Source organism: Nerophis ophidion, linkage group LG06 (genome assembly GCF_033978795.1).
Source record: "Nerophis ophidion isolate RoL-2023_Sa linkage group LG06, RoL_Noph_v1.0, whole genome shotgun sequence".
Lineage (NCBI taxonomy): Eukaryota > Metazoa > Chordata > Actinopteri > Syngnathiformes > Syngnathidae > Nerophis > Nerophis ophidion.
In genome coordinates this window covers 76225581-76245466 of record NC_084616.1, presented here as the reverse complement: position 1 = coordinate 76245466, position 19886 = coordinate 76225581, and the positions used below count along the sequence as shown (strand labels likewise).

The 19886-nt window shown below is 43.8% G+C and overlaps 1 protein-coding gene across 2 annotated transcripts in view; it reads right to left on the bottom strand.

Annotated features, from left to right (window-relative positions):
- mgll (monoglyceride lipase) overlaps positions 1-19886 on the bottom strand; it is an 82439-nt gene that overhangs the window by 60478 nt on the left and 2075 nt on the right. Inside the window, exon 2 of one of the 2 annotated variants that reach the window (XM_061904869.1) lies at positions 16287-16428. In XM_061904869.1, the coding sequence (XP_061760853.1) occupies positions 16287-16428 (142 nt within the window). Of the gene's footprint in view, positions 1-16286; positions 16612-19886 lie in introns of those variants that run through there. The other variant, XM_061904868.1, reaches the window with a different exon arrangement.

Sequence of the window (19886 nt, the reverse complement as noted above, 5' to 3'; positions counted from 1 at the left end):
GGAAAACTCACACCCAGTGGGCAGGGAGAATTCACATCCAGTGGGACGCCAGTGACAATGCTGACTATGAGAAACCTTGGAGAGGACCTCAGATGTGGGCAACCCCCCCCCCTCTAGGGGACCGAAAGCAATGGATGTCGAGCGGGTCTAACATGATACTGTGAAAGTTCAATCCATAGTGGCTCCAACACAGCCGCGAGAGTTCAGTTCAAGCGGATCCAAGACCGCAGCGAGAGTCCCGTCCACAGGAAACCATCTCAAGCGGAGGCGGATCAGCAGCGTAGAGATGTCCCCAACCGATACACAGGCGAGCGGTCCATCACACCCAGTGGGCAGGGAGAATTCACATACAGTGGGACGCCAGTGACAATGCTGACTATGAGAAACCTTGGAGAGGACCTCGGATGTGGGCAACCCCCCCCCTCTAGGGGACCGAAAGCAATGGATGTCGAGCGGGTCTAACATGATACTGTGAAAGTTCAATCCATAGTGGCTCCAACACAGTCGCGAGAGTTCAGTTCAAGCGGATCCAAGACAGCAGCGAGAGTCCCGTCCACAGGAAACCATCTCAAGCGGAGGCGGATCAGCAGCGTAGAGATGTCCCCAACCGATACACAGGCGAGCGGTCCATCCTGGGTCTGGACTCTGGACAGCCAGTACTTCATCCATTGTCATCGGACCGGACCCCCTCCACAAGGGAGGGGGGGACATAGGAAAAAGAAAAGAAGCGGCAGATCAACTGGTCTAAAAAGGAGGTTTATTTAAAGGCTAGAGTATACAGATGAGTTTTAAGGTGAGACTTAAATGCTTCTACTGAGGTAGCATCTCGAACTACTGATTGCCGTACATGCTGAAACTTTCCATGTTCATACTTTTCAGTTGGTCAACATTTCTAAAAAATATTTTTTGGTACTAGTCGTAACTAATTTTCTAATTTTCCGAGATACTGAATTTGGGATTTTAAGTACTTGTCAGTATTGATCATCAACATTTAAAGAAATAAACATTTCAATTATATCACTATGTGTGTAATGAATTGATATAATATGTAAGTTTCACGTTCTGAATATAATTACTGAAATAAATCAACTTTTTCATGATATTCTAATAATATAAACAGCACCTGTATATGGTGTATCGTGACATGGCCCAGAAATATCGAGATATAAATAAAAGGCCATATCGCCCGGCCCTACACCTCAGTATTATTCATAAAAGTGTTTTCCCCATGACGACATGCTGGCATGTTTGTGGCAGAGAGGGTCCTTAGTCCTTTACACAGATCAGGCATCCAGAGCTGCACCACAAAGTTATTTTTAGGCCTCCTGTGAATCGATGCTTTGCAGGGCCGGAGGAGGAGTCTGCATTCTTGTCTTATTGCTCGCCAGTCAGGAGTTAGACGGAGAAAATAACACAAGTCATTTCACAGTCAAAGCCATTCAACTTTTTCTTTTTACTGCCTCGTTCTTGTCAGAGCGCTCACGTGTCGGAATAAATCATTTCCCGCCCCCTGTCCTGCAGATTTAATAACAGGTGACTTGACGTGTTTTATAGTCAAATGCTCCGTGCAAAAAGATGCAAATATGTCAACGAGATATATGAAGAGTTCGTATGCAATAGCAGATAAATCCATTTTGACCGATTCTGTATATTAACAATTTTCTGCCTGCTGGTGTTGTCGGTACAAGTACAAGTGTACAATGGTTTATTTAATATCAACATAAGCAAGTCCATCCATCCATCCATCCATCATCTTCCGCTTATCCGAGGTTGGGTCGCGGGGGCAGCAGCCTAAGCAGGGAAGCCCAGACTTCCCTCTCCCCAGCCACTTCGTCTAGCTCTTCCCGGGGGATCCCGAGGCGTTCCCAGGCCAGCCGGGAGACATAGTCTTCCCAACGTGTCCTGGGTCTTCCCCGTGGCCTCCTACCAGCTGGACGTGCCCTAAACACCTCCCTAGGGAGGCGTTCGGGTGGCATCCTGACCAGATGCCCGAACCACCTCATCTGGCTCCTCTCCATGTGGAGGAGCAGCGGCTTTACTTTGAGTTCCTCCCGGATGGCAGAGCTTCTCACCCTATCTCTAAGGGAGAGACCTGAAACTCATTTGGGCCGCTTGTACCCGTGATCTTATCCTTTCGGTCATGACCCAAAGCTCATGACCATAGGTGAGGATGGGAACGTAGATCGACCGGTAAATTGAGAGCTTTGCCTTCCGGCTCAGCTCCTTCTTCACCACAACGGATCGATACAACGTCCGCATTACTGAAGACGCCGCACCGATCCGCCTGTCGATCTCACGATCCACTCTTCCCCCACTCGTGAACAAGACTCCTAGGTACTTGAACTCCTCCACTTGGGGCAGGGTCTCCTCCCCAACCCGGAGATGGCACTCCACCCTTTTCCGGGCGAGAACCATGGACTCGGACTTGGAGTTACTGATTCTCATCCCAGTCGCTTCACACTCGGCTGTGAACTGATCCAGTGAGAGCTGAAGATCCCGGTCAGATGAAGCCATCAGGACCACATCATCTGCAAAAAGCAGAGACCTAATCCTGCGGTCACCAAACCGGAACCCCTCAACGACTTGGCTGCGCCTAGAAATTCTGTCCATAAAAGTTATGAACAGAATCGGTGACAAAGGGCAGCCTTGGCGGAGTCCAACCCTCACTGGAAATGTGTCCGACTTACTGCCAGCAATGCGGACCAAGTTCTGACACTGATCATACAGGGAGTGGACCGCCACAATAAGACAGTCCGATACCCCATACTCTCTGAGCACTCCCCACAGGACATAGCTCCTAGGATCATTGGGACACGCAAACTCCTCTACCACGATAAGGTAGCAGCTCAGAGAGGAGCATAAGCATAAGCATAAGCAAGTCATGAAAGCCTAAACTTTTAAGAAATGCTGATGTAATGAATGGCTTTCAAGTAAGAGTGTTTGATGTGGTTTTACGTCAAAAGCAGATATATCCAAATTATGATATGTCGCAAAAACAGATATCTCCAAAATCGCTTTCTTTGCGGTCGTTATTTCGCATAATATTCAAGATATAGAGAGAAAAACAGAACGTGAAATTTATCGAAAGCCACATTTCAACGTAACAACTGTTCACATTTCTTTACTTCATTATTTAACAGTTTCCATCCCTTGCTACGTATAATAAATCTAGCTGTCCCTGCGAACATTGTTTCTTCGTACTTGCTAACCGGACATGCTTTTTTGGAACTGTGACCTCACATATTTACCTTGTGCTTTTCAGCACAAAATGAAAAAACAAAAAAAACAGTGTTGCAATGAAGACAATGTTTTATTAATAAAACAACCACAAATGCCTATCAAAAACACTCCTGTGCAGATAACAGCTGACTCATCATCGCTATCGACATTAGCTCCATGCTCGACAACATCGTTTAACGCGGCGGTGTAAAACTCACGGACACGCGTGCTAGCGCCAACATCAAATAACTTCAACAGGTCAGTTTTTTTCGCTGGCTTAACAGTTTTGTTCACAGGAGAAGCTTCCAAATTATTCATGCGTGGATAACAACACTGAGTGAGTCCGTGCGCGCCGCCAGTTTGTTTGTCACGTGATCCCGTACTGCAGCGCTGGTTGGGCAAACGGATATATCGGCTTTTGTGGTAGATGATCCATGGCGCTTATCGGCCTTTGCAATAAATCGCTGAACTAAATGACGTTAAAAGCGGCATTTGTCTGCATTTGCAAACAAATTGATTTTGGTATACCACAATAGAAGTGGCGGACTATATATTACCGAGGCTGGGCTAAACTTGATCAAAATGGCGTTTATCGGTTTTTGCGTATGAACTCTTCATATAAAGTTAAAGTTGTCACGCACACAGTAGGTGTGGTGAAATGTGTCCTCTGCATTTGACCCAACATCACCCTGGGAGATGAGGGGAGCAGTGAGCAGCAGCGGTGGCCGCGCCCGGGAATCATTTTTGGTGATTTAACCCCCAATTCCAACCCTTGTTGCGGAGTGCCAAGCAGGGAGGTAATGGCTCCCATTTTTATAGTCTTTGGTATGACTCGGCTGGGGTTTGAACTCACGACCTACCCATCTCAGGACAGACACTGATAAGAAAAATACAGTAAAATCTTGATTCGAAATTCCATCCAAATGATCAGGAAATACATGCCTGTAACTCAGACCTGGGCAAATGAAGAAGGCCCGTTAAGTTTTCAATCTGTCCCGCCGGAGATTCCCAAATAATTTTTTTTAGATCTTTAAGCATACTTGCCAACCTTGAGACCTCTGAATTCGGGAGATGGGGGGTGAGGGGGGTTGTTCAGGTGGGGATTGGGGGGGGTGTATATTGTAGCGCCCCGGAACAGTTAGTGCTACGGTGCGGATGTTCTCCCAAAATGTGTTTTGTCATTCTTGTTTGGTATGGGTTCACAGTGTAGCGCATATTTGTAAAAGTGTTAAAGTTGTTTATACGGCCACCCTCAGTGTAACCTGTATGCCTTGCATTCAGCTGGAGGCGTGTCTTAATGAAATTAAACAATGGATGTCCGCTAACTTTTTGCAACTCAACACCAAAAAAACGGAAATGCTGATTATCGGTCCTTCTAGACACCGACCTCTATTTAATAATACAACTCTAACATTTGACAACCAAACAATTAAACAAGGCGACTCTGTAAAGAATCTGGGTATTATCTTTGACCCTACTCTCTCCTTTGAGGCACACATTAAAAGCGTTACTAAAACGGCCTTCTTTCATCTCCGTAATATCGCTAAAATTCGCTCCATTTTTGTCCACTAAAGACGCTGAGATCATTATCCATGCGTTTGTTACGTCTCGTCTCGATTACTGTAACGTATTATTTTCGGGTCTCCCCATGTCTAGCATTAAAAGATTACAGTTGGTACAAAATGCGGCTGCTAGACTTTTGACAAGAATAAGAAAGTTTGATCACATTACGCCTGTACTGTATATACCTTTATATACATATATACATACATATATACCTATACTGTATATACCTTTATATACATATATACATACATATATACCTGTACTGGCTCACCTGCACTGGCTTCCTGTGCACTTAAGATGTGACTTTAAGGTTTTACTACTTACGTATAAAATACTACACGGTCTAGCTCCATCCTATCTTGCCGATTGTATTGTACCATATGTCCCGGCAAGAAATCTGCGTTCAAAGGACTCCGGCTTATTAGTGATTCCCAAAGCCCAAAAAAAGTCTGCGGGCTATAGAGCGTTTTCATTTCGGGCTCCAGTACTCTGGAATGCCCTCCCGGTAACAGTTGGAGATGCCACCTCAGTAGAAGCATTTAAGTCTCACCTTAAAACTCATTTGTATACTCTAGCCTTTAAATAGACTCCCTTTTTAGACCAGTTGATCTGCCGTTTCTTTTCTTTTTCTCCTATGTCCCACTCTCCCTTGTGGAGGGGGTCCGGTCCGATCCGGTGGCCATGTACTGCTTGCCTGTGTATCGGCTGGGGACATCTCTGCGCTGCTGATCCGCCTCCGCTTGGGATGGTTTCCTGCTGGCTCCGCTGTGAACGGGACTCTCGCTGCTGTGTTGGATCCGCTTTGGACTGGACTCTCGCGACTGTGTTGGATCCATTATGGATTGAACTTTCCCAGTATCATGTTAGACCCGCTCGACATCCATTGCTTTCCTCCTCTCCAAGGTTCTCATAGTCATCATTGTCACCGACGTCCCACTGGGTGTGAGTTTTCCTTGCCCTTATGTGGGCCTACCGAGGATGTCGTAGTGGTTTGTGCAGCCCTTTGAGACACTAGTGATTTAGGGCTATATAAGTAAACATTGATTAATTGATTGACTTGTGTGTATGAAAAGCCGTCGATATTATGTGACGCTGTTTGTATGGAGGGAAAGCGTACGTGACTCTAGGATGTAGAGGACGCTAAAGACAAGTTGTCCGAGTGATTTCCACCTGGACAACAATACTGGGGGCGTGCCTTTAGCGTCCTCTCTCACCTGAAAAAGAGACTAGCGTATTTCCTTGAATTACCCCCGGGGCGCTAGTTACTTTAAAACCTCTTCTCCCTCTGGCGTTTACCAAAGGCATGCGGTAAATTTAGGCCTGCGCTTATAAATTTGAGTGTGATGTAAGGATACCATCATGAAAAGCACATTTAATTAAAAAAAACGTTATTATGGTCTTACATTTACTTATAAATGAAGTCCATGCGCAGCTCCTTCTGATCAAAAGCATCGATAACTTGTTCATAGAAGTCTTCCTTATCTTTCTTCAGTTTTAAAAGTCTCTCTGTCTCGATGGAGATCTTCCTTTATTACCTCCTGCTTCGATTGAAAGTCCAGTTTAGAAAACTGTTTTATTTTAGATATGTAATCCTCCAGGTTAAAACTGCAAGCGAGAGGAAAAAATAAACGATCGGCGCTCACTCTTGCTGCTTGTTGTCACTTAGAAGGATCACTAGCGCCCTCTACCACCAGGAGGCGGGAGTCATTTAATGACTCATATTTGACATACGCAGCTACGGTATATTAATAAAACATAGCTGCTTACTGTTCTTTTTAGCATATTCAATAGCTTGGACCTTAAATCCTACTGAATAGCTCTTAATCAACTTCCTTTTATGCGGTTTCAAATTATTGAAATCAGCCTCCTCCATTTTGAAAATGATGACAGGTAAAGTGTCACTCGTGACGTGACGAGTTTGACCCTGTGGAAATTCTACACATATGCTAATTATTTGGCGAAACGAGTTTGACCTGGCGGAAATTCTAGACATGCGCTAATAAAAATAATATTTTGCGAAACGAATTTGACCCGGCAGTAATTCTAGGCGGACGCATACTTTACACCCGGCGGCAATTCAAGGAAATACGGTATTATATTTATCTCCATTATCCATCGGTAGGCAGGTACGGAGCTATTTCTCAGCGTGTGTTTTATTCCTGCCGACACGTTAATACACTGACATGCAACATCCGGATCATCCCATCATGCATTGCTTCAAAACTACGGCAAGTAGTAATGTCCAAAAACATGACAGAGACGAAGCAGAAGAAAACAAAGAAGAGAAATGGCGACGAGGAGTAAAAAGAAGAAGTACGCTTGCAAGTGTCATGTCTGTTGATTATGTTTTTGTTTGGGCATGTGCTGTTTGACCTTTGGACTCTTAAGTTCCTGTTTTTTCACTCCCTGTTTTGTCACCATGACGACCAATCAGTTCACCTGTCCTCATGTCTCACACCTGCTTTCAATCACCACATCACTATTTAAGCCTGTCATTTTCTGTTGGTCGTCCTGGCGTCATTGTGTTCTTTTCATGCTCTTTCCATGCTATTTTTTTCATGCCAAAGAGCATGCTGCTATTGTCAAGCCACAGTAAGTGTTTTTTTTTCTTTGTTTTATGTCCAAAGTTTAGTCTTAGTGTTAGTTTTGGTTTCCTTCATCAAGTTGTGCTTTCGCCTTGTGCGCCTTTTTGTTTGTAACTTTTTTTTAGTTAAAATTAAATCATGTTTTTACCTTAACGCCATGTTTTGAGTAGTCTGTCTGTCTTCCTGGGGAAAACGCCCCCCCCCCCATCCTGACAGCAAGTTCCAAAATAATTGGAGAAAAAAATAATTTCAATTCATCCAGGACAGCTCGAAGGGGAAGGGGTATGCTGCAAAAAGTCAGTGTTCAAAAACAAGAAAAAAAAAATACAAAAATGAGGGGTATTTTACTTGAACTATGCAAAATTATCTGCCAATAGAACAAGAAAATTTGGCTTGTCAAGACTTTCCAAAACAAGTAAAATTAGCTAACTTCAATGAAGCCAAAAATACCTTAAAATAAGTATATTCTCACTAATAACAAGTGCACTACTACAGTATACAAGTACGTATTTTCTATTCTTTCATTAAAAATAAAAACGTCAACGTCTATTTGGCTGTCATCTGTTTTAATATGAGAAACAATTGTGTCAAAGCCATGATTTTGTTTTACATCCTTGAAATAAGAAATTCTTACTTTAAAAAGTAGTTTTATACTTGTGAGTGTTGATGACACAGCTTTGCAACTTTTGATATTCTAGTTTCAAGCATGTTTTACTCAATATAGGTCATCAAATCTCAGCTACAAGCTGTAATATCTTACTGAGATCATTTAGGACCTAAACACTTAAAACAAGTAAACACTCTAACATAAAATCTTATGTATGGCCGCGCAAGTCCCGGGATGCCCTAAATGTTCATGACACACCCAGCCGAGTCCCATGGGCAGGGGGGATGAAAGTTGAAAAAGTCAGCAAAAGTCCCAAAAATGTTCAAAATACCTACACAGGTTCGAGTCCCACAAGTTCCGCCGCCGGCCAGGATGCCCAAAATGTCCAAATCGCGCCCAGCAAAGTCCCACAAGAAGGTGGGGACAAAAGTGACAAAAGTCGGGGAAATGTTCAAAAGTCCCACCCGGGTTCGAGTGTGCACTCAAACTCAAACTCGAACCCGGTTGGGACTCGAACCTGGGTAGGTATTTAGAAAATTTTGGGGGACTTTTGCTGACTTTTTCCCCCTACTTCCCGTGGGACTTTGCTGGGTGCGTTTTGGACATTTTTTGTATCCCAGGACTTGTGTGGCCGGCGGCGGGACTCGTGGGACTGGAATCCTGGGGAGGTATTTTGGACACAATTGGGACTTTTGAACATTTTGGCCGCCTTTTCCCCCTCTTCTTCCCCACCTTCCTGTGCACCATTGCTGGGTGTGTTTTGGACACTTGGACAAAAATAGTTTCAAGCATATTTTACTCAAAATAGGTCATAAAATGTCGGAAACAAGCTGTAGTATCTTACTGAGATCATTTAGGACCTAAACACTTAAAACAAGTAAAACACTCTAACATAAAATCTGCTTAGTGAGAAGAATTATCTTACCAGACAGAAAATAAGCAAATATCACCCTTATTTGAGATATTTCATCTTACTTAGATTTCAGTTTTTGCAGTGTATGCTGCCTGCAGATATTTTTTGATCAGACTTCTCCATTGAACACGGTGGCCGAACGGACATACTCATTCATGAACAGATTATTTATATATTAATATATATATATATATATATAAGAAATATTTGAAAATATATACACACACACACACACACATTTCCCGAATTTGGAGGTCTCAAGTATGGCTGTGCCCACCATTGATTTAATTTATCTAAAAGGACTCCGGCTTATTAGTGATTCCCAAAGCCCCAAAAAAGTCTGCGGGCTATAGAGCGTTTTCCGTTCGGGCTCCAGTACTCTGGAATGCCCTCCCGGTAACAGTTCGAGATGCCACCTCAGTAGAAGCATTTAAGTCTCACCTTAAAACTCATTTGTATACTCTAGCCTTTAAATAGACTCCCTTTTTAGACCAGTTGATCTGCCGTTTCTTTTCTTTTTCTCCTATGTCCCACTCTCCCTTGTGGAGGGGGTCCGGTCCGATCCGGTGGCCATGTACTGCTTGCCTGTGTATCGGCTGGGGACATCTCTGCGCTGCTGATCCGCCTCCGCTTGGGATGGTTTCTTGCTGGCTCCGCTGTGAACGGGACTCTCGCTGCTGTGTTGGATCCGCTTTGGACTGGACTCTCGCGACTGTGTTGGATCCATTATGGATTGAACTTTCACAGTATCATGTTAGACCCGCTCGACATCCATTGCTTTCCTCCTCTCCAAGGTTCTCATAGTCATCACTGTCACCGAAGTCCCACTGGGTGTGAGTTTTCCTTGCCCTTATGTGGGCCTACCGAGGATGTCGTAGTGGTTTGTGCAGCCCTTTGAGACAATAGTGATTTAGGGCTATATAAGTAAACATTGATTGATTGATTGATTTTAATTACCCAGACATCCTGTCTACTAATTAGTCACCACTGTGCTGACGTGGGTGAGATGTAGTATGTGCAAAAAAAAAAAAAAAAAAAAAAAGAGGTTCTGCATAGTGTCTTGACTCCAGGTGTTTTCTCCGGGCCTTCACATTCCGTTATGTCTCCTGCACCGTCACACCTCGTGCAATTACACGCTTCCACAGAGTCAATGTGCGACATCTGTGTTTCTTTTCTCCGCCTCAGCCATATTGCAGACCGGGGGTGGGGGTTGTGTGCAGAGGGGTCGATTGCAGCACATTTAGGAGGAGAGGGATTAGAAAGAAAAACCTATTAGGAGGTGGGCGGGGGATGGGGGGGGTTCATCACGTGGTTCTGATGAGTGTGTTCAGGTGCATCTTGTGAGCCGGGCGCACAGAGACACTAACATTCAGTCAACGTTGCGTTTGTCCGCTCTTTTAACGCTGTCAAAACTTTCTTGAATTCTAATGAGGTCAACAACACCCAGAACCAGATCTTTGTACAGCTGGTAAAATGAGATTTACATAATAATAATTATAATGAGTTTGGCTTAGGGCTTCACGGTGGCAGAGGGGTTAGTGCGTCTGCCTCACAATACGAAGGTCCTGCAGTCCTGGGTTCAAATCCAGGCTCGGGATCTTTCTGTGTGGAGTTTGCATGTTCTCCCCGTGAATGCGTGGGTTCCCTCCGGGTACTCCGGCTTCCTCCCACTTCCAAAGACATGCACCTGGGGATAGGTTGATTGGCAACACTAAATGGTCCCTAGTGTGTGAATGTTGTCTGTCCATCTGTGTTGGCCCTGCGATGAGGTGGCGACTTGTCCAGGGTGTACCCCGCCTTCCGCCCGATTGTAGCTGAGATAGGCGCCAGCGCCCCCCGCGACCCCGAAAGGGAATAAGCGGTAGAAAATGGATGGATGGAGTTTGGCTTATAAGTGTCTTACGAGTCTGTCCAACTGCTATGGTGTGATATATTTACTAGACCAGACCTGGGCAAACTAAGGCCCGGGGGTATACATGCGGCCTGTTTTTCAATCTTGCCCGCCGGACATTCCCAAATATATATATTTTTTAGATATTTAAGATAGAAAGTCTGAGCTGAGCCGAGCCGGAAGGCAAAGCTCTCAATTTACCGGTCGATCTATGTTCCCATCCTCACCTATGGTCATGAGCTTTGGGTCATGACCAAAAGGATAAGATCACGGGTACAAGCGGCCCAAATGAGATTCCTCTCCCTTAGAGATAGGGTGAGAAGCTCTGCCATCCGGGAGGAACTCAAAGTAAAGCCGCTGCTCCTCCACATGGAGAGGAGCCAGATGAGGTGGTTCGGGCATCTGGTCAGGATGCCACCCGAACGCCTCCCGAGGGAGGTGTTTAGGGCACGTCCAACGTCTGGGGAAGACCCAGGACACGTTGGGAAGACTATGTCTCCCGGCTGGCCTGGGAACGCCTCGGGATCCCCCGGGAAGAGCTAGACGAAGTGGCTGGGGAGAGGGAAGTCTGGGCTTCCCTGCTTAGGCTGCTGCCCCCGCGACCCGACCTCGGATAAGCAGAAGAAGATGGATGGATTGCAAAAAAGAATTTCATTTCATCCAGGACAGCTGGAAGGGGAAGAGGGTATGCTGCCTGCACCACAACCACGCCCCCCCCCCCACACCTGGGTGAAGATAGTTTTTTTTACTGTCATTTAAATATGTAAGTTATAAAGTTAAATGATAAGCTTGCTTGAACAAATTTAAGAATGTCTTAACTGACACACCCTTATCCAGTATCCAAACCGGTTTGTTCCAAATAGCAGCAAACGCAAACCCGGCATGGAAGGCTTTGGAACACATACCTGTGGTGCATTCAAGGACTCTTGAATAAAGTTAGAAACATATATATTGAATATACTCGATATATCGCGGGTTTGTCTCTGTGCGATATAGAAAATGACTATATCGTGATATCCGGGGCGGCATAGCTCGGTTGGTAGAGTGGCCGTGCCAGCAACTTGAGGGTTGCAGGTTCGATTCCCGCTTCTGCCGTTGTGTCCTTGGGCAAGACACTTTACCCACCTGCTCCCAGTGTCACCCACACTGGTTTAAATGTAACTTAAATATTGGGTTTCACTATGTAAAGCGCTTTGAGTCACTTGAGAAAAGCGCTATATAAAATATAATTCACTTCACTTCGAGTATACGTTCTCACGCGGTTGCTTTTAGCTGCTGGCATCAAACTTAAAGGCTCTTCTCACTTTTTGTTGTCTCTCCTTCTCGCAGAGACATAAAACAAGCGCACCTTCTTACATACGTCACATACCTCGAGTAGCAGAGAGGTAGCGACATGGGTAACATTAGCTGTGGTGCTAGCGGTGTGGTGCGAGTGGTAATACGAGAGAAAGATGGTGTGAATCTGGTAACAAATGAAGGAAGAGGAATTAATTCCCAAGAAAAACAGCAGGGGGTCCATCGAACAGACAAGCGTAATTTGTCGAGTGTGGGGCAAAAGCGTTGCTACAAAAAGTAGCATTACTGCTAATTTGTAGCATCATTTGAAAAGTCACCCGCTAGAGCAGGGGTAGGGAACCTATGGCTCTAGAGCCAGATGTGGCTCTTTTGATGACTCCATACGGCTCTCAGATAATTATATTTATATAGCGCTTTTCTCTAGTGACTCAAAGCGCTTTACAAAGTGACACCAAGGTTCCGAAAAATAGTCGAAAAAAACGGAAAATAACAGAGCTGAGACCCGGTGTTTGTAATGTGTTGGAAATGAAAATGGTGGGTGTGTTACCTCGGCGACGTCACATTCTGACGTCATCGCCTCCAGCACGATAAACAGAAAGCCGTTTAATTCGCCAAAATTCACCCATTTAGAGTTCGGAAATCGGTTAAAAAAATAGGTGGTCTTTTTTCTGCACCATCAAGGTATATATTGACGCTTACATAGGTCTGCTGATAATGTTCCCCTTTAAGTATCGATACTTGGTGAGTATCGGTATCGTATCGATACTGGCATGATGGTATCGATACTTCACACAATTAAGTGCATCACTCCGATTTAAAAAAAAATGTGAGCACAGCGTTCCTCACCACTCCACCCTCCTCCCTAGTGATGGGTCGCGAACGAGATTTAAAATCACTTAAAAAATTCATCTTCAACCCAAAATAAAATCAAACAAATACAATTAACATGTATAATTCGCTCCGAGGGGGCTTCACGGTGGCAGAGGGGTTAGTGCGTCTGCCTCACAATACGAAGGTCCTGCAGTCCTGGGTTCAAATCCAGGCTCGGGATCTTTCTGTGTGGAGTTTGCATGTTCTCCCCGTGAATGCGTGGGTTCCCTCCAGGTACTCCGGCTTCCTCCCACCTCCAAAGACATGCACCTGGGGATAGGTTGATTGGCAACACTAAATGGTCCCTAGTGTGTGAATGTGAGTGTGAATGTTGTCTGTCTATCTGTGTTGGCCCTGCGATGAGGTGGCGACTTGTCCAGGGTGTACCCCGCCTTCCGCCCGATTGTAGCTGAGATAGGCGCCAGCGCCCCCCGCGACCCCGAAAGGGAATAAGCGGTAGAAAATGGATGGATGATTCGCTCCGAGGTTCACTCGGACACACACACACACACACACACACACACACACACACACACACACACACACACACACACACACACACACACACACACAAACACACACACACACACACACACACACACACACACACACACACACACACACGTGCGTTTCCAGTGCGACTTAATGTCTTGGTTGTAAACTGTCAAGTATTTTATTGCACTAAAATAACGATAAGAATTCCTCAGTACTTTTTGACCAAAAATTTGTGTTGTACTCGTCGGCCACAATATTAGGTACACTTGCATGGATGAGCATGCCTTGCTGAAGGGCAGGTGTTGAGATCCAAAGAGTTGTGTTTGGGGGGGAAATGGCCTTATTTTGCTGTGCATGGTTACTTTTTGCAAAAAATACAACAAAAAACAGCTGCACAGTGACCAAAAATGCGTGTTGTATTCATCGGCCACAATATTAGGTACAGTTAAGTGTGCCTTGCAGAAGGGCAGGTGTGCGCGTGTTGAGATCCACATAGCAGGTCACGTGTTTGGGGGGAAAAATTGCATTATTTTGCTGTGCATGTTTATTTTTGCAAAACTACACTAAAAACAACTGCACAGTGACCAAAAATGTGTGTTATACTCGTCGGCCACATTATTAGGTACACCTGCATGGAGGAGTTTGCCTTGCTGAAGGGCAGGTGTTGAGATCCAAATAGCAGGTCACGTGTTTGGGGGGGAAAAAGTGGCATTATTTTGCTGTGCATGGTTATTTTTTGCAAAAAATACAATTAGAAACAGCTGCACAGTGACCAAAAATGTGTGTTGTATTCATCGGCCACAATATTAGGTACACCTGCACAGTTGAGTGTGCCTTGCTGAAGGGCAGGTGTTGAGATCCAAATAGCAGCTCACGTGTTTTGGGGGAAAAAACGGCATTATTTGGCTGTGCATGTTTATTTTGTGTTCATTTTTACAACTGTTTAAAAACTAGTGTTTTCTTTTTTACTTAAGTTCTTGTGTGTTGTGAGGCGACTAACCAGGTTAAGTATTTGTTTTCACCTTATTTGCACTATTTACTGATATTTTTACTTTTTTTATTGGAATTTCTCAGTTCTTTTGTTCTGTGTTCATGTTTACAACTTTGTTCAGTAACTGGAGGTTTGTTATTTACCTGAAGTGTTTGTGTGTTTTGAGGCCACAAGCCAGGTTCAGTAGTTGTTTGCACCTTATTGGCATTACTTTATTGCTATTGATATCATCTTTGTGATTTCGTTGACTTTATCGTTGCAAATGCATCTGCAGGTTATCCATACATCTCTGTGCCATTTCTGCTTTAGCACCGCCGGTAAATAGCATGTTAGCATCGATTAGCTGGCAGTCAACATCAACAAAACTCACCTTTGTGATTTCGTTGACTTTATCGTTGCAAATGCATCTGCAGGTTATCCATTAATCTCTGTGCCATGTCTGTCTTAGCATCGCCGGTAAATAGCATGTTAGCGTCGATTAGCGTAGCATGTTAGCATCGATTAGCTGGCAGTCACGCCGCGACCAAATATGTCTGATTATTATTATTATTATTGCTATTACTCATGTAATAAATATTTTGTTTTTTGACTTAAATCGTTGTCCTGTGTTGTATTATTATCATAATCAATTAATAAAGGCAAATGTACAAATTTGTTTTTCAAAAATATCAATACCCCGGAGTCCCCCCCCCGACACTTCCAGTATCGGTATCGGATCGGATCGGTATCGATACCCAAATTTGCGATATTGCCCATATAGTGACTACAAGACATACTTGCTCAACAGCCATACAGGTCACACTGAGGCTGGCCGTATAAACCACTTAAACACTGTTACAAATATGTGCCACACTGTGAACCCACACCAAACAAGAATGACAAAACACATTTTGAGAGAACATCCGCACAGTAACACAACATAAATACAACAGAACAAATACCCAGAATCCAATGCAGCCCTAACTCTTCCAAGCGACAATAGGTGTATATTGTAGTTATACCCCTGATGTAGACATAGAGCACGACCCACTCGTTTAAACACGTAAGTGAAAGTAAAAGCATTGCATTCGCACAAGACAATACTGGCCGGTATCAGATCGGATCGGTATCCATACCCAAATTTGCGATATTGCCCACCCTAGTGGCTACAAGACATACTTGCTCAACGGCCATACAGGTCACACTGAGGGTGGCCGTATAAACCACTTAAACACTGTTACAAATATGTGCCACACTGTGAACCCACACCAAACAAGAATGACAAACACATTTTGAGAGAACATCCGCACAGTAACACAACATAAATACAACAGAACAAATACCCAGAATCCAAGGCAGCCCTAACACTTCCAAGCTACAATAGGTGTGTGTATATTGTAGTTATACCCCTGATGTAGACGTAGAGCACGACCCACTCGTTCAAACACGTCAGTGAAAGTAAAAGCATTGCATTTGCACAAGACGATACAGGCCGGTATCAGATCGGATCGGTATCGATACCCAAATTTGCGATATTGCCCACCCTAGTGGCTACAAGACATACTTGCTCAACGGCCATACAGGTCACACTGAGGGTGGCCGTATAAACCACTTGAACACTGTTACAAATATGCGCCACACTGTGAACCCACACCAAACAAGAATGACAAACACATTTTGAGAGAACACAACATAAATACAACAGAACAAATACCCAGAATCCAATGCAGCCCTAACTCTTCCAAGCTACAATAGGTGTGTAATGTAGCTTGCAGATGTAGACTTAAACACGTAAGTGAAAGTAAAAGCATTGCATTTGCAGAAGAGGACATGACAGCCAGGCTTCTGGCCCCTCCCCCTCCTCCCGGACTAACCTTGGCGGGCCGGTGGGCTCCCAGTAGCGGCAGAACAGGTGCTGTCCGTCGGCGTTGACGATGTGCTGCAGGTCGCTGTACGGAACTCCCTGCGGACTCCGCCGCGGAGAAACTCCCGGCTCGGGCATGGAGGAAGTGGATCCTGCCAGAGAGAGCGGCCACAGTAAGACATCGCGGCCGTAAAGGAAGCAGCCCAGGCCGGCCGCGAGCAGGCAGGACGCGGCGGTGGCGGCGTGCATGTTTTTTTTTTTTGTTTTTTTAGCGAGAATAAAAGACTTGGTTGTGTTCACTTTAAATGGAACACTCGCCTGGATTCTAATCTCCTGACACACACACACACACACTAATGTGACGTCACAAGACCATATGTGCTGCCCCCCCCCCCCATCACATGACCGAGCTGTAAACCAACGCTGCTTTAATGCAAAAATCATCATTTTAAAAGTCAAACAAAAAAAGCGCATTTGTATGAGAATTATTATGGCAGTCATCGGTCATAACATTAGGTACACCTGCACGGATGAGCACGCAGGTCACGTGTTTGGGGGGGGGGGGAGTGGCATTATTTTGCTGTGCATGTTTATTTTTAGCAAAACTACAATAAGAAACAGCTGCACGGTGACCAAAAATGTGTGTTGTACTCGTCGGCCACAATATTAGGTACACTTGCATGGAGGACCATGCCTTGCTGAAGGGCAGGTGTTGAGATCCAAATAGCAGGTCACGTGTTTGGGGGAAAACAATGGCATTATTTTGCTGTGCATGTTTATTTTTGCAAAAAATACAATAAGAAACAGCTGCACAGTGACCAAAAATGTGTGTTGCATTCATCAGCCACAATATTAGGTACAGTTAAGTATGCCTTGCAGAAGGGCAGGTGTGCGCGTGTTGAGATCCAAATAGCAGGTCACATGTTTGGGGCAAAAAAATTGCATTTTTTGGCTGTGCATATTTTTTTTGCAAAAAATACAAAAAGAAAGGCTTGTTGCACTCATTGGCCACACTATTAGGTACACCTGCATGGATGAGAATGCCTTGCTGAAGGGAAGGTGTTGAGATCCAAATAGCAGGTCACGTGTTTGAGGGAAAATGGCCTTATTTTGCTGTGCATGTTTATTTTTGCAAAAAATACAATAAGAAACAGCTGCACAGTGACCAAAAATGTGAGTTGTACTCATCGGCCACAATATTAGGTACACCTGCACAGCTGAGTATGCCTTGCTGAAGGGCAGGTGTTGAGATCCAAATAGCAGCTCACGTGTTTGGGGGAAAACAATGGCATTATTTTGCTGTGCATGTTTATTTTTGCAAAAAATACAATAAGAAACAGCTGCACAGTGACCAAAAATGTGTGTTGCATTCATCAGCCACAATATTAGGTACAGTTGAGTATGCCTTGCTCAAGGGCAGGTGTACGCGTGTTGAGATCCAAATAGCAGGTCATGTCCAGGACATAACAGGTTTGACTAAACACGTGTCATTGTGGTTAAAACATATTTTTACAGCCTTATGATGGGAAAAAAATCTTTATTTGGGACTTTGCCACACGGCACAACATTAGGAACACCTGCACAGTTAAGTATGCCTTGCTCAAGGGCAGGTGTGCACGTGTTAAGATCCAATAGCAGGTCACGTTTCTAAACATTGATCCACAGCTCTGGTTTGACAAAATGCGTTATTGAGGTTAGAGCGTATTTTGTGTCCAAACATACAATAATAAACAGCTCACTGTAGTTTTAGGGTGGACAAAAATGCAGGTCTTCATTTGGGAATTTGCTACCTGACATTAGGTACACCTGCACGGCTTGGAGGGCAAATGTGTGTGGGTTCAAATCTGTGGTCGCATTTCTGACTTAGACTTGGATCAGGAAGAAAATGAGACGGAAAAGGAGTGGCATAAAACACGCCTTAGAAACTCTGAGAAAGTCGTACATGTAAACAAACTATGGTGAGTTCAAGGACCGCCAAAATTAGTAGGACAAAACGGCGCTCGGTCTCTAATCAGTGAAGCATATTTAATATGAACATTGCGATATCTAACAATTAGGGAGGTTTGTGTCATGTTGCAACCAAAAAATATATTTCTTCCCCTTTTTTTATTTTTCATACATTTTTGAAAAAGCTACAGAGATCCACAGTCTGGCGCTAAAGAGCCGCATGCGGGTTGCCGACCCCCGACTTGGACAAACTTTATTGAGCCACAAGGGAAACTGTTCCACACAGTAGCTCAGTTACAAAGGATGGAAAGGGTAAAAATGTACCATAGTAGCAATATAAAATATAACATATAAGTAATATTTACATATTATATATACAGTATATAATATATACAGATGTATTACAAACCCCGTTTCCATATGAGTTGTGAAATTGTGTTAGATGTAAATATAAACAGAATACAATGATTTGCAAATCCTTTTCAAGCCATATTCAGTTGAATATGCTACAAAGACAACATATTTGATGTTCAAACTCATAAACTTTGTTTTTTTTTGCAAGTAATAATTAACTTTAGAATTTGATGCCAGCAACACGTGACAAAGAAGTTGGGAAAGGTGGCAATAAATACTGATAAAGTTGAGGAATGCTCATCAAACACTTATTTGGAACATCCCACAGGTGTGCAGGCTAATTGGGAACAGGTGGGTGCCATGATTGGGTATAAAAGCAGCTTCCATGAAATGCTCAGTCTTTCACAAACAAGGATGGGGTGAGGGTCACCAATTTGTAAGCAAATTGTCGAAAAGTTCTAGAACAACATTTCTCAACGAGCTATTGCAAGGAATTTAGGGATTTTACCATCTACGGTTCGGAAAATCATCAAAAAGTTCAGAGAATCTGGAGAAATCACTGCACCTAAGCGATGATATTACGGACCTTTGATCCCTCAGGCGGTACTGCAGCAAAAACCGACATCGGTGTGTAAAGGATATCACCACATGGGCTCAGGAACTCTTCATAAAACCACTGTCAGTAACTACAGTTGGTGGCTACATCTGTGAGTGCAAGTTAAAACTCTACTATGCAAAGCAAATACCATTTATCATGAAAAAGGGACATTTTTGTCATGAAAAAGGCAGTTTTTTTGTGGTTGGTGCACTAATTGTAAGTGTATATTGTGTTTTTTATGTTGATTTAATTAAAAAATATATATATTTTTTTTTTTTAATAAAGCAGTGGTTGGGAACCACTGCTTTTTTAAATTTTTATTTTTTTTCTCTGTCATGAAAAAGGGACGTTTTTGTCATGAAAAATGGAGGTTTTTGTGGTTGGTGCACTAATTGTAAGTGTATATTGTGTTTTTTATGTTGATTTAATTAAAAAAAAAAAAAAAAAAAAAGCCCTGCGATGAGGTGGCGACTTGTCCAGGGTGTACCCTGCCTTCCGCCTGATTGTAGCTGAGATAGGCGCCAGCGCCCCCCGTGACCCTGAAAGGGAATAAGCGGTAGGAAATGGATGGATGGATGGATTAATTAAAAAAAAAATATATATTTTTTTTTTAATAAAGCAGTGGTTGGGAACCACTGCTTTTTTAAATTTTTATTTTTTTTCTCTGTCATGAAAAAGGGACGTTTTTGTCATGAAAAAGGGAGGTTTTTG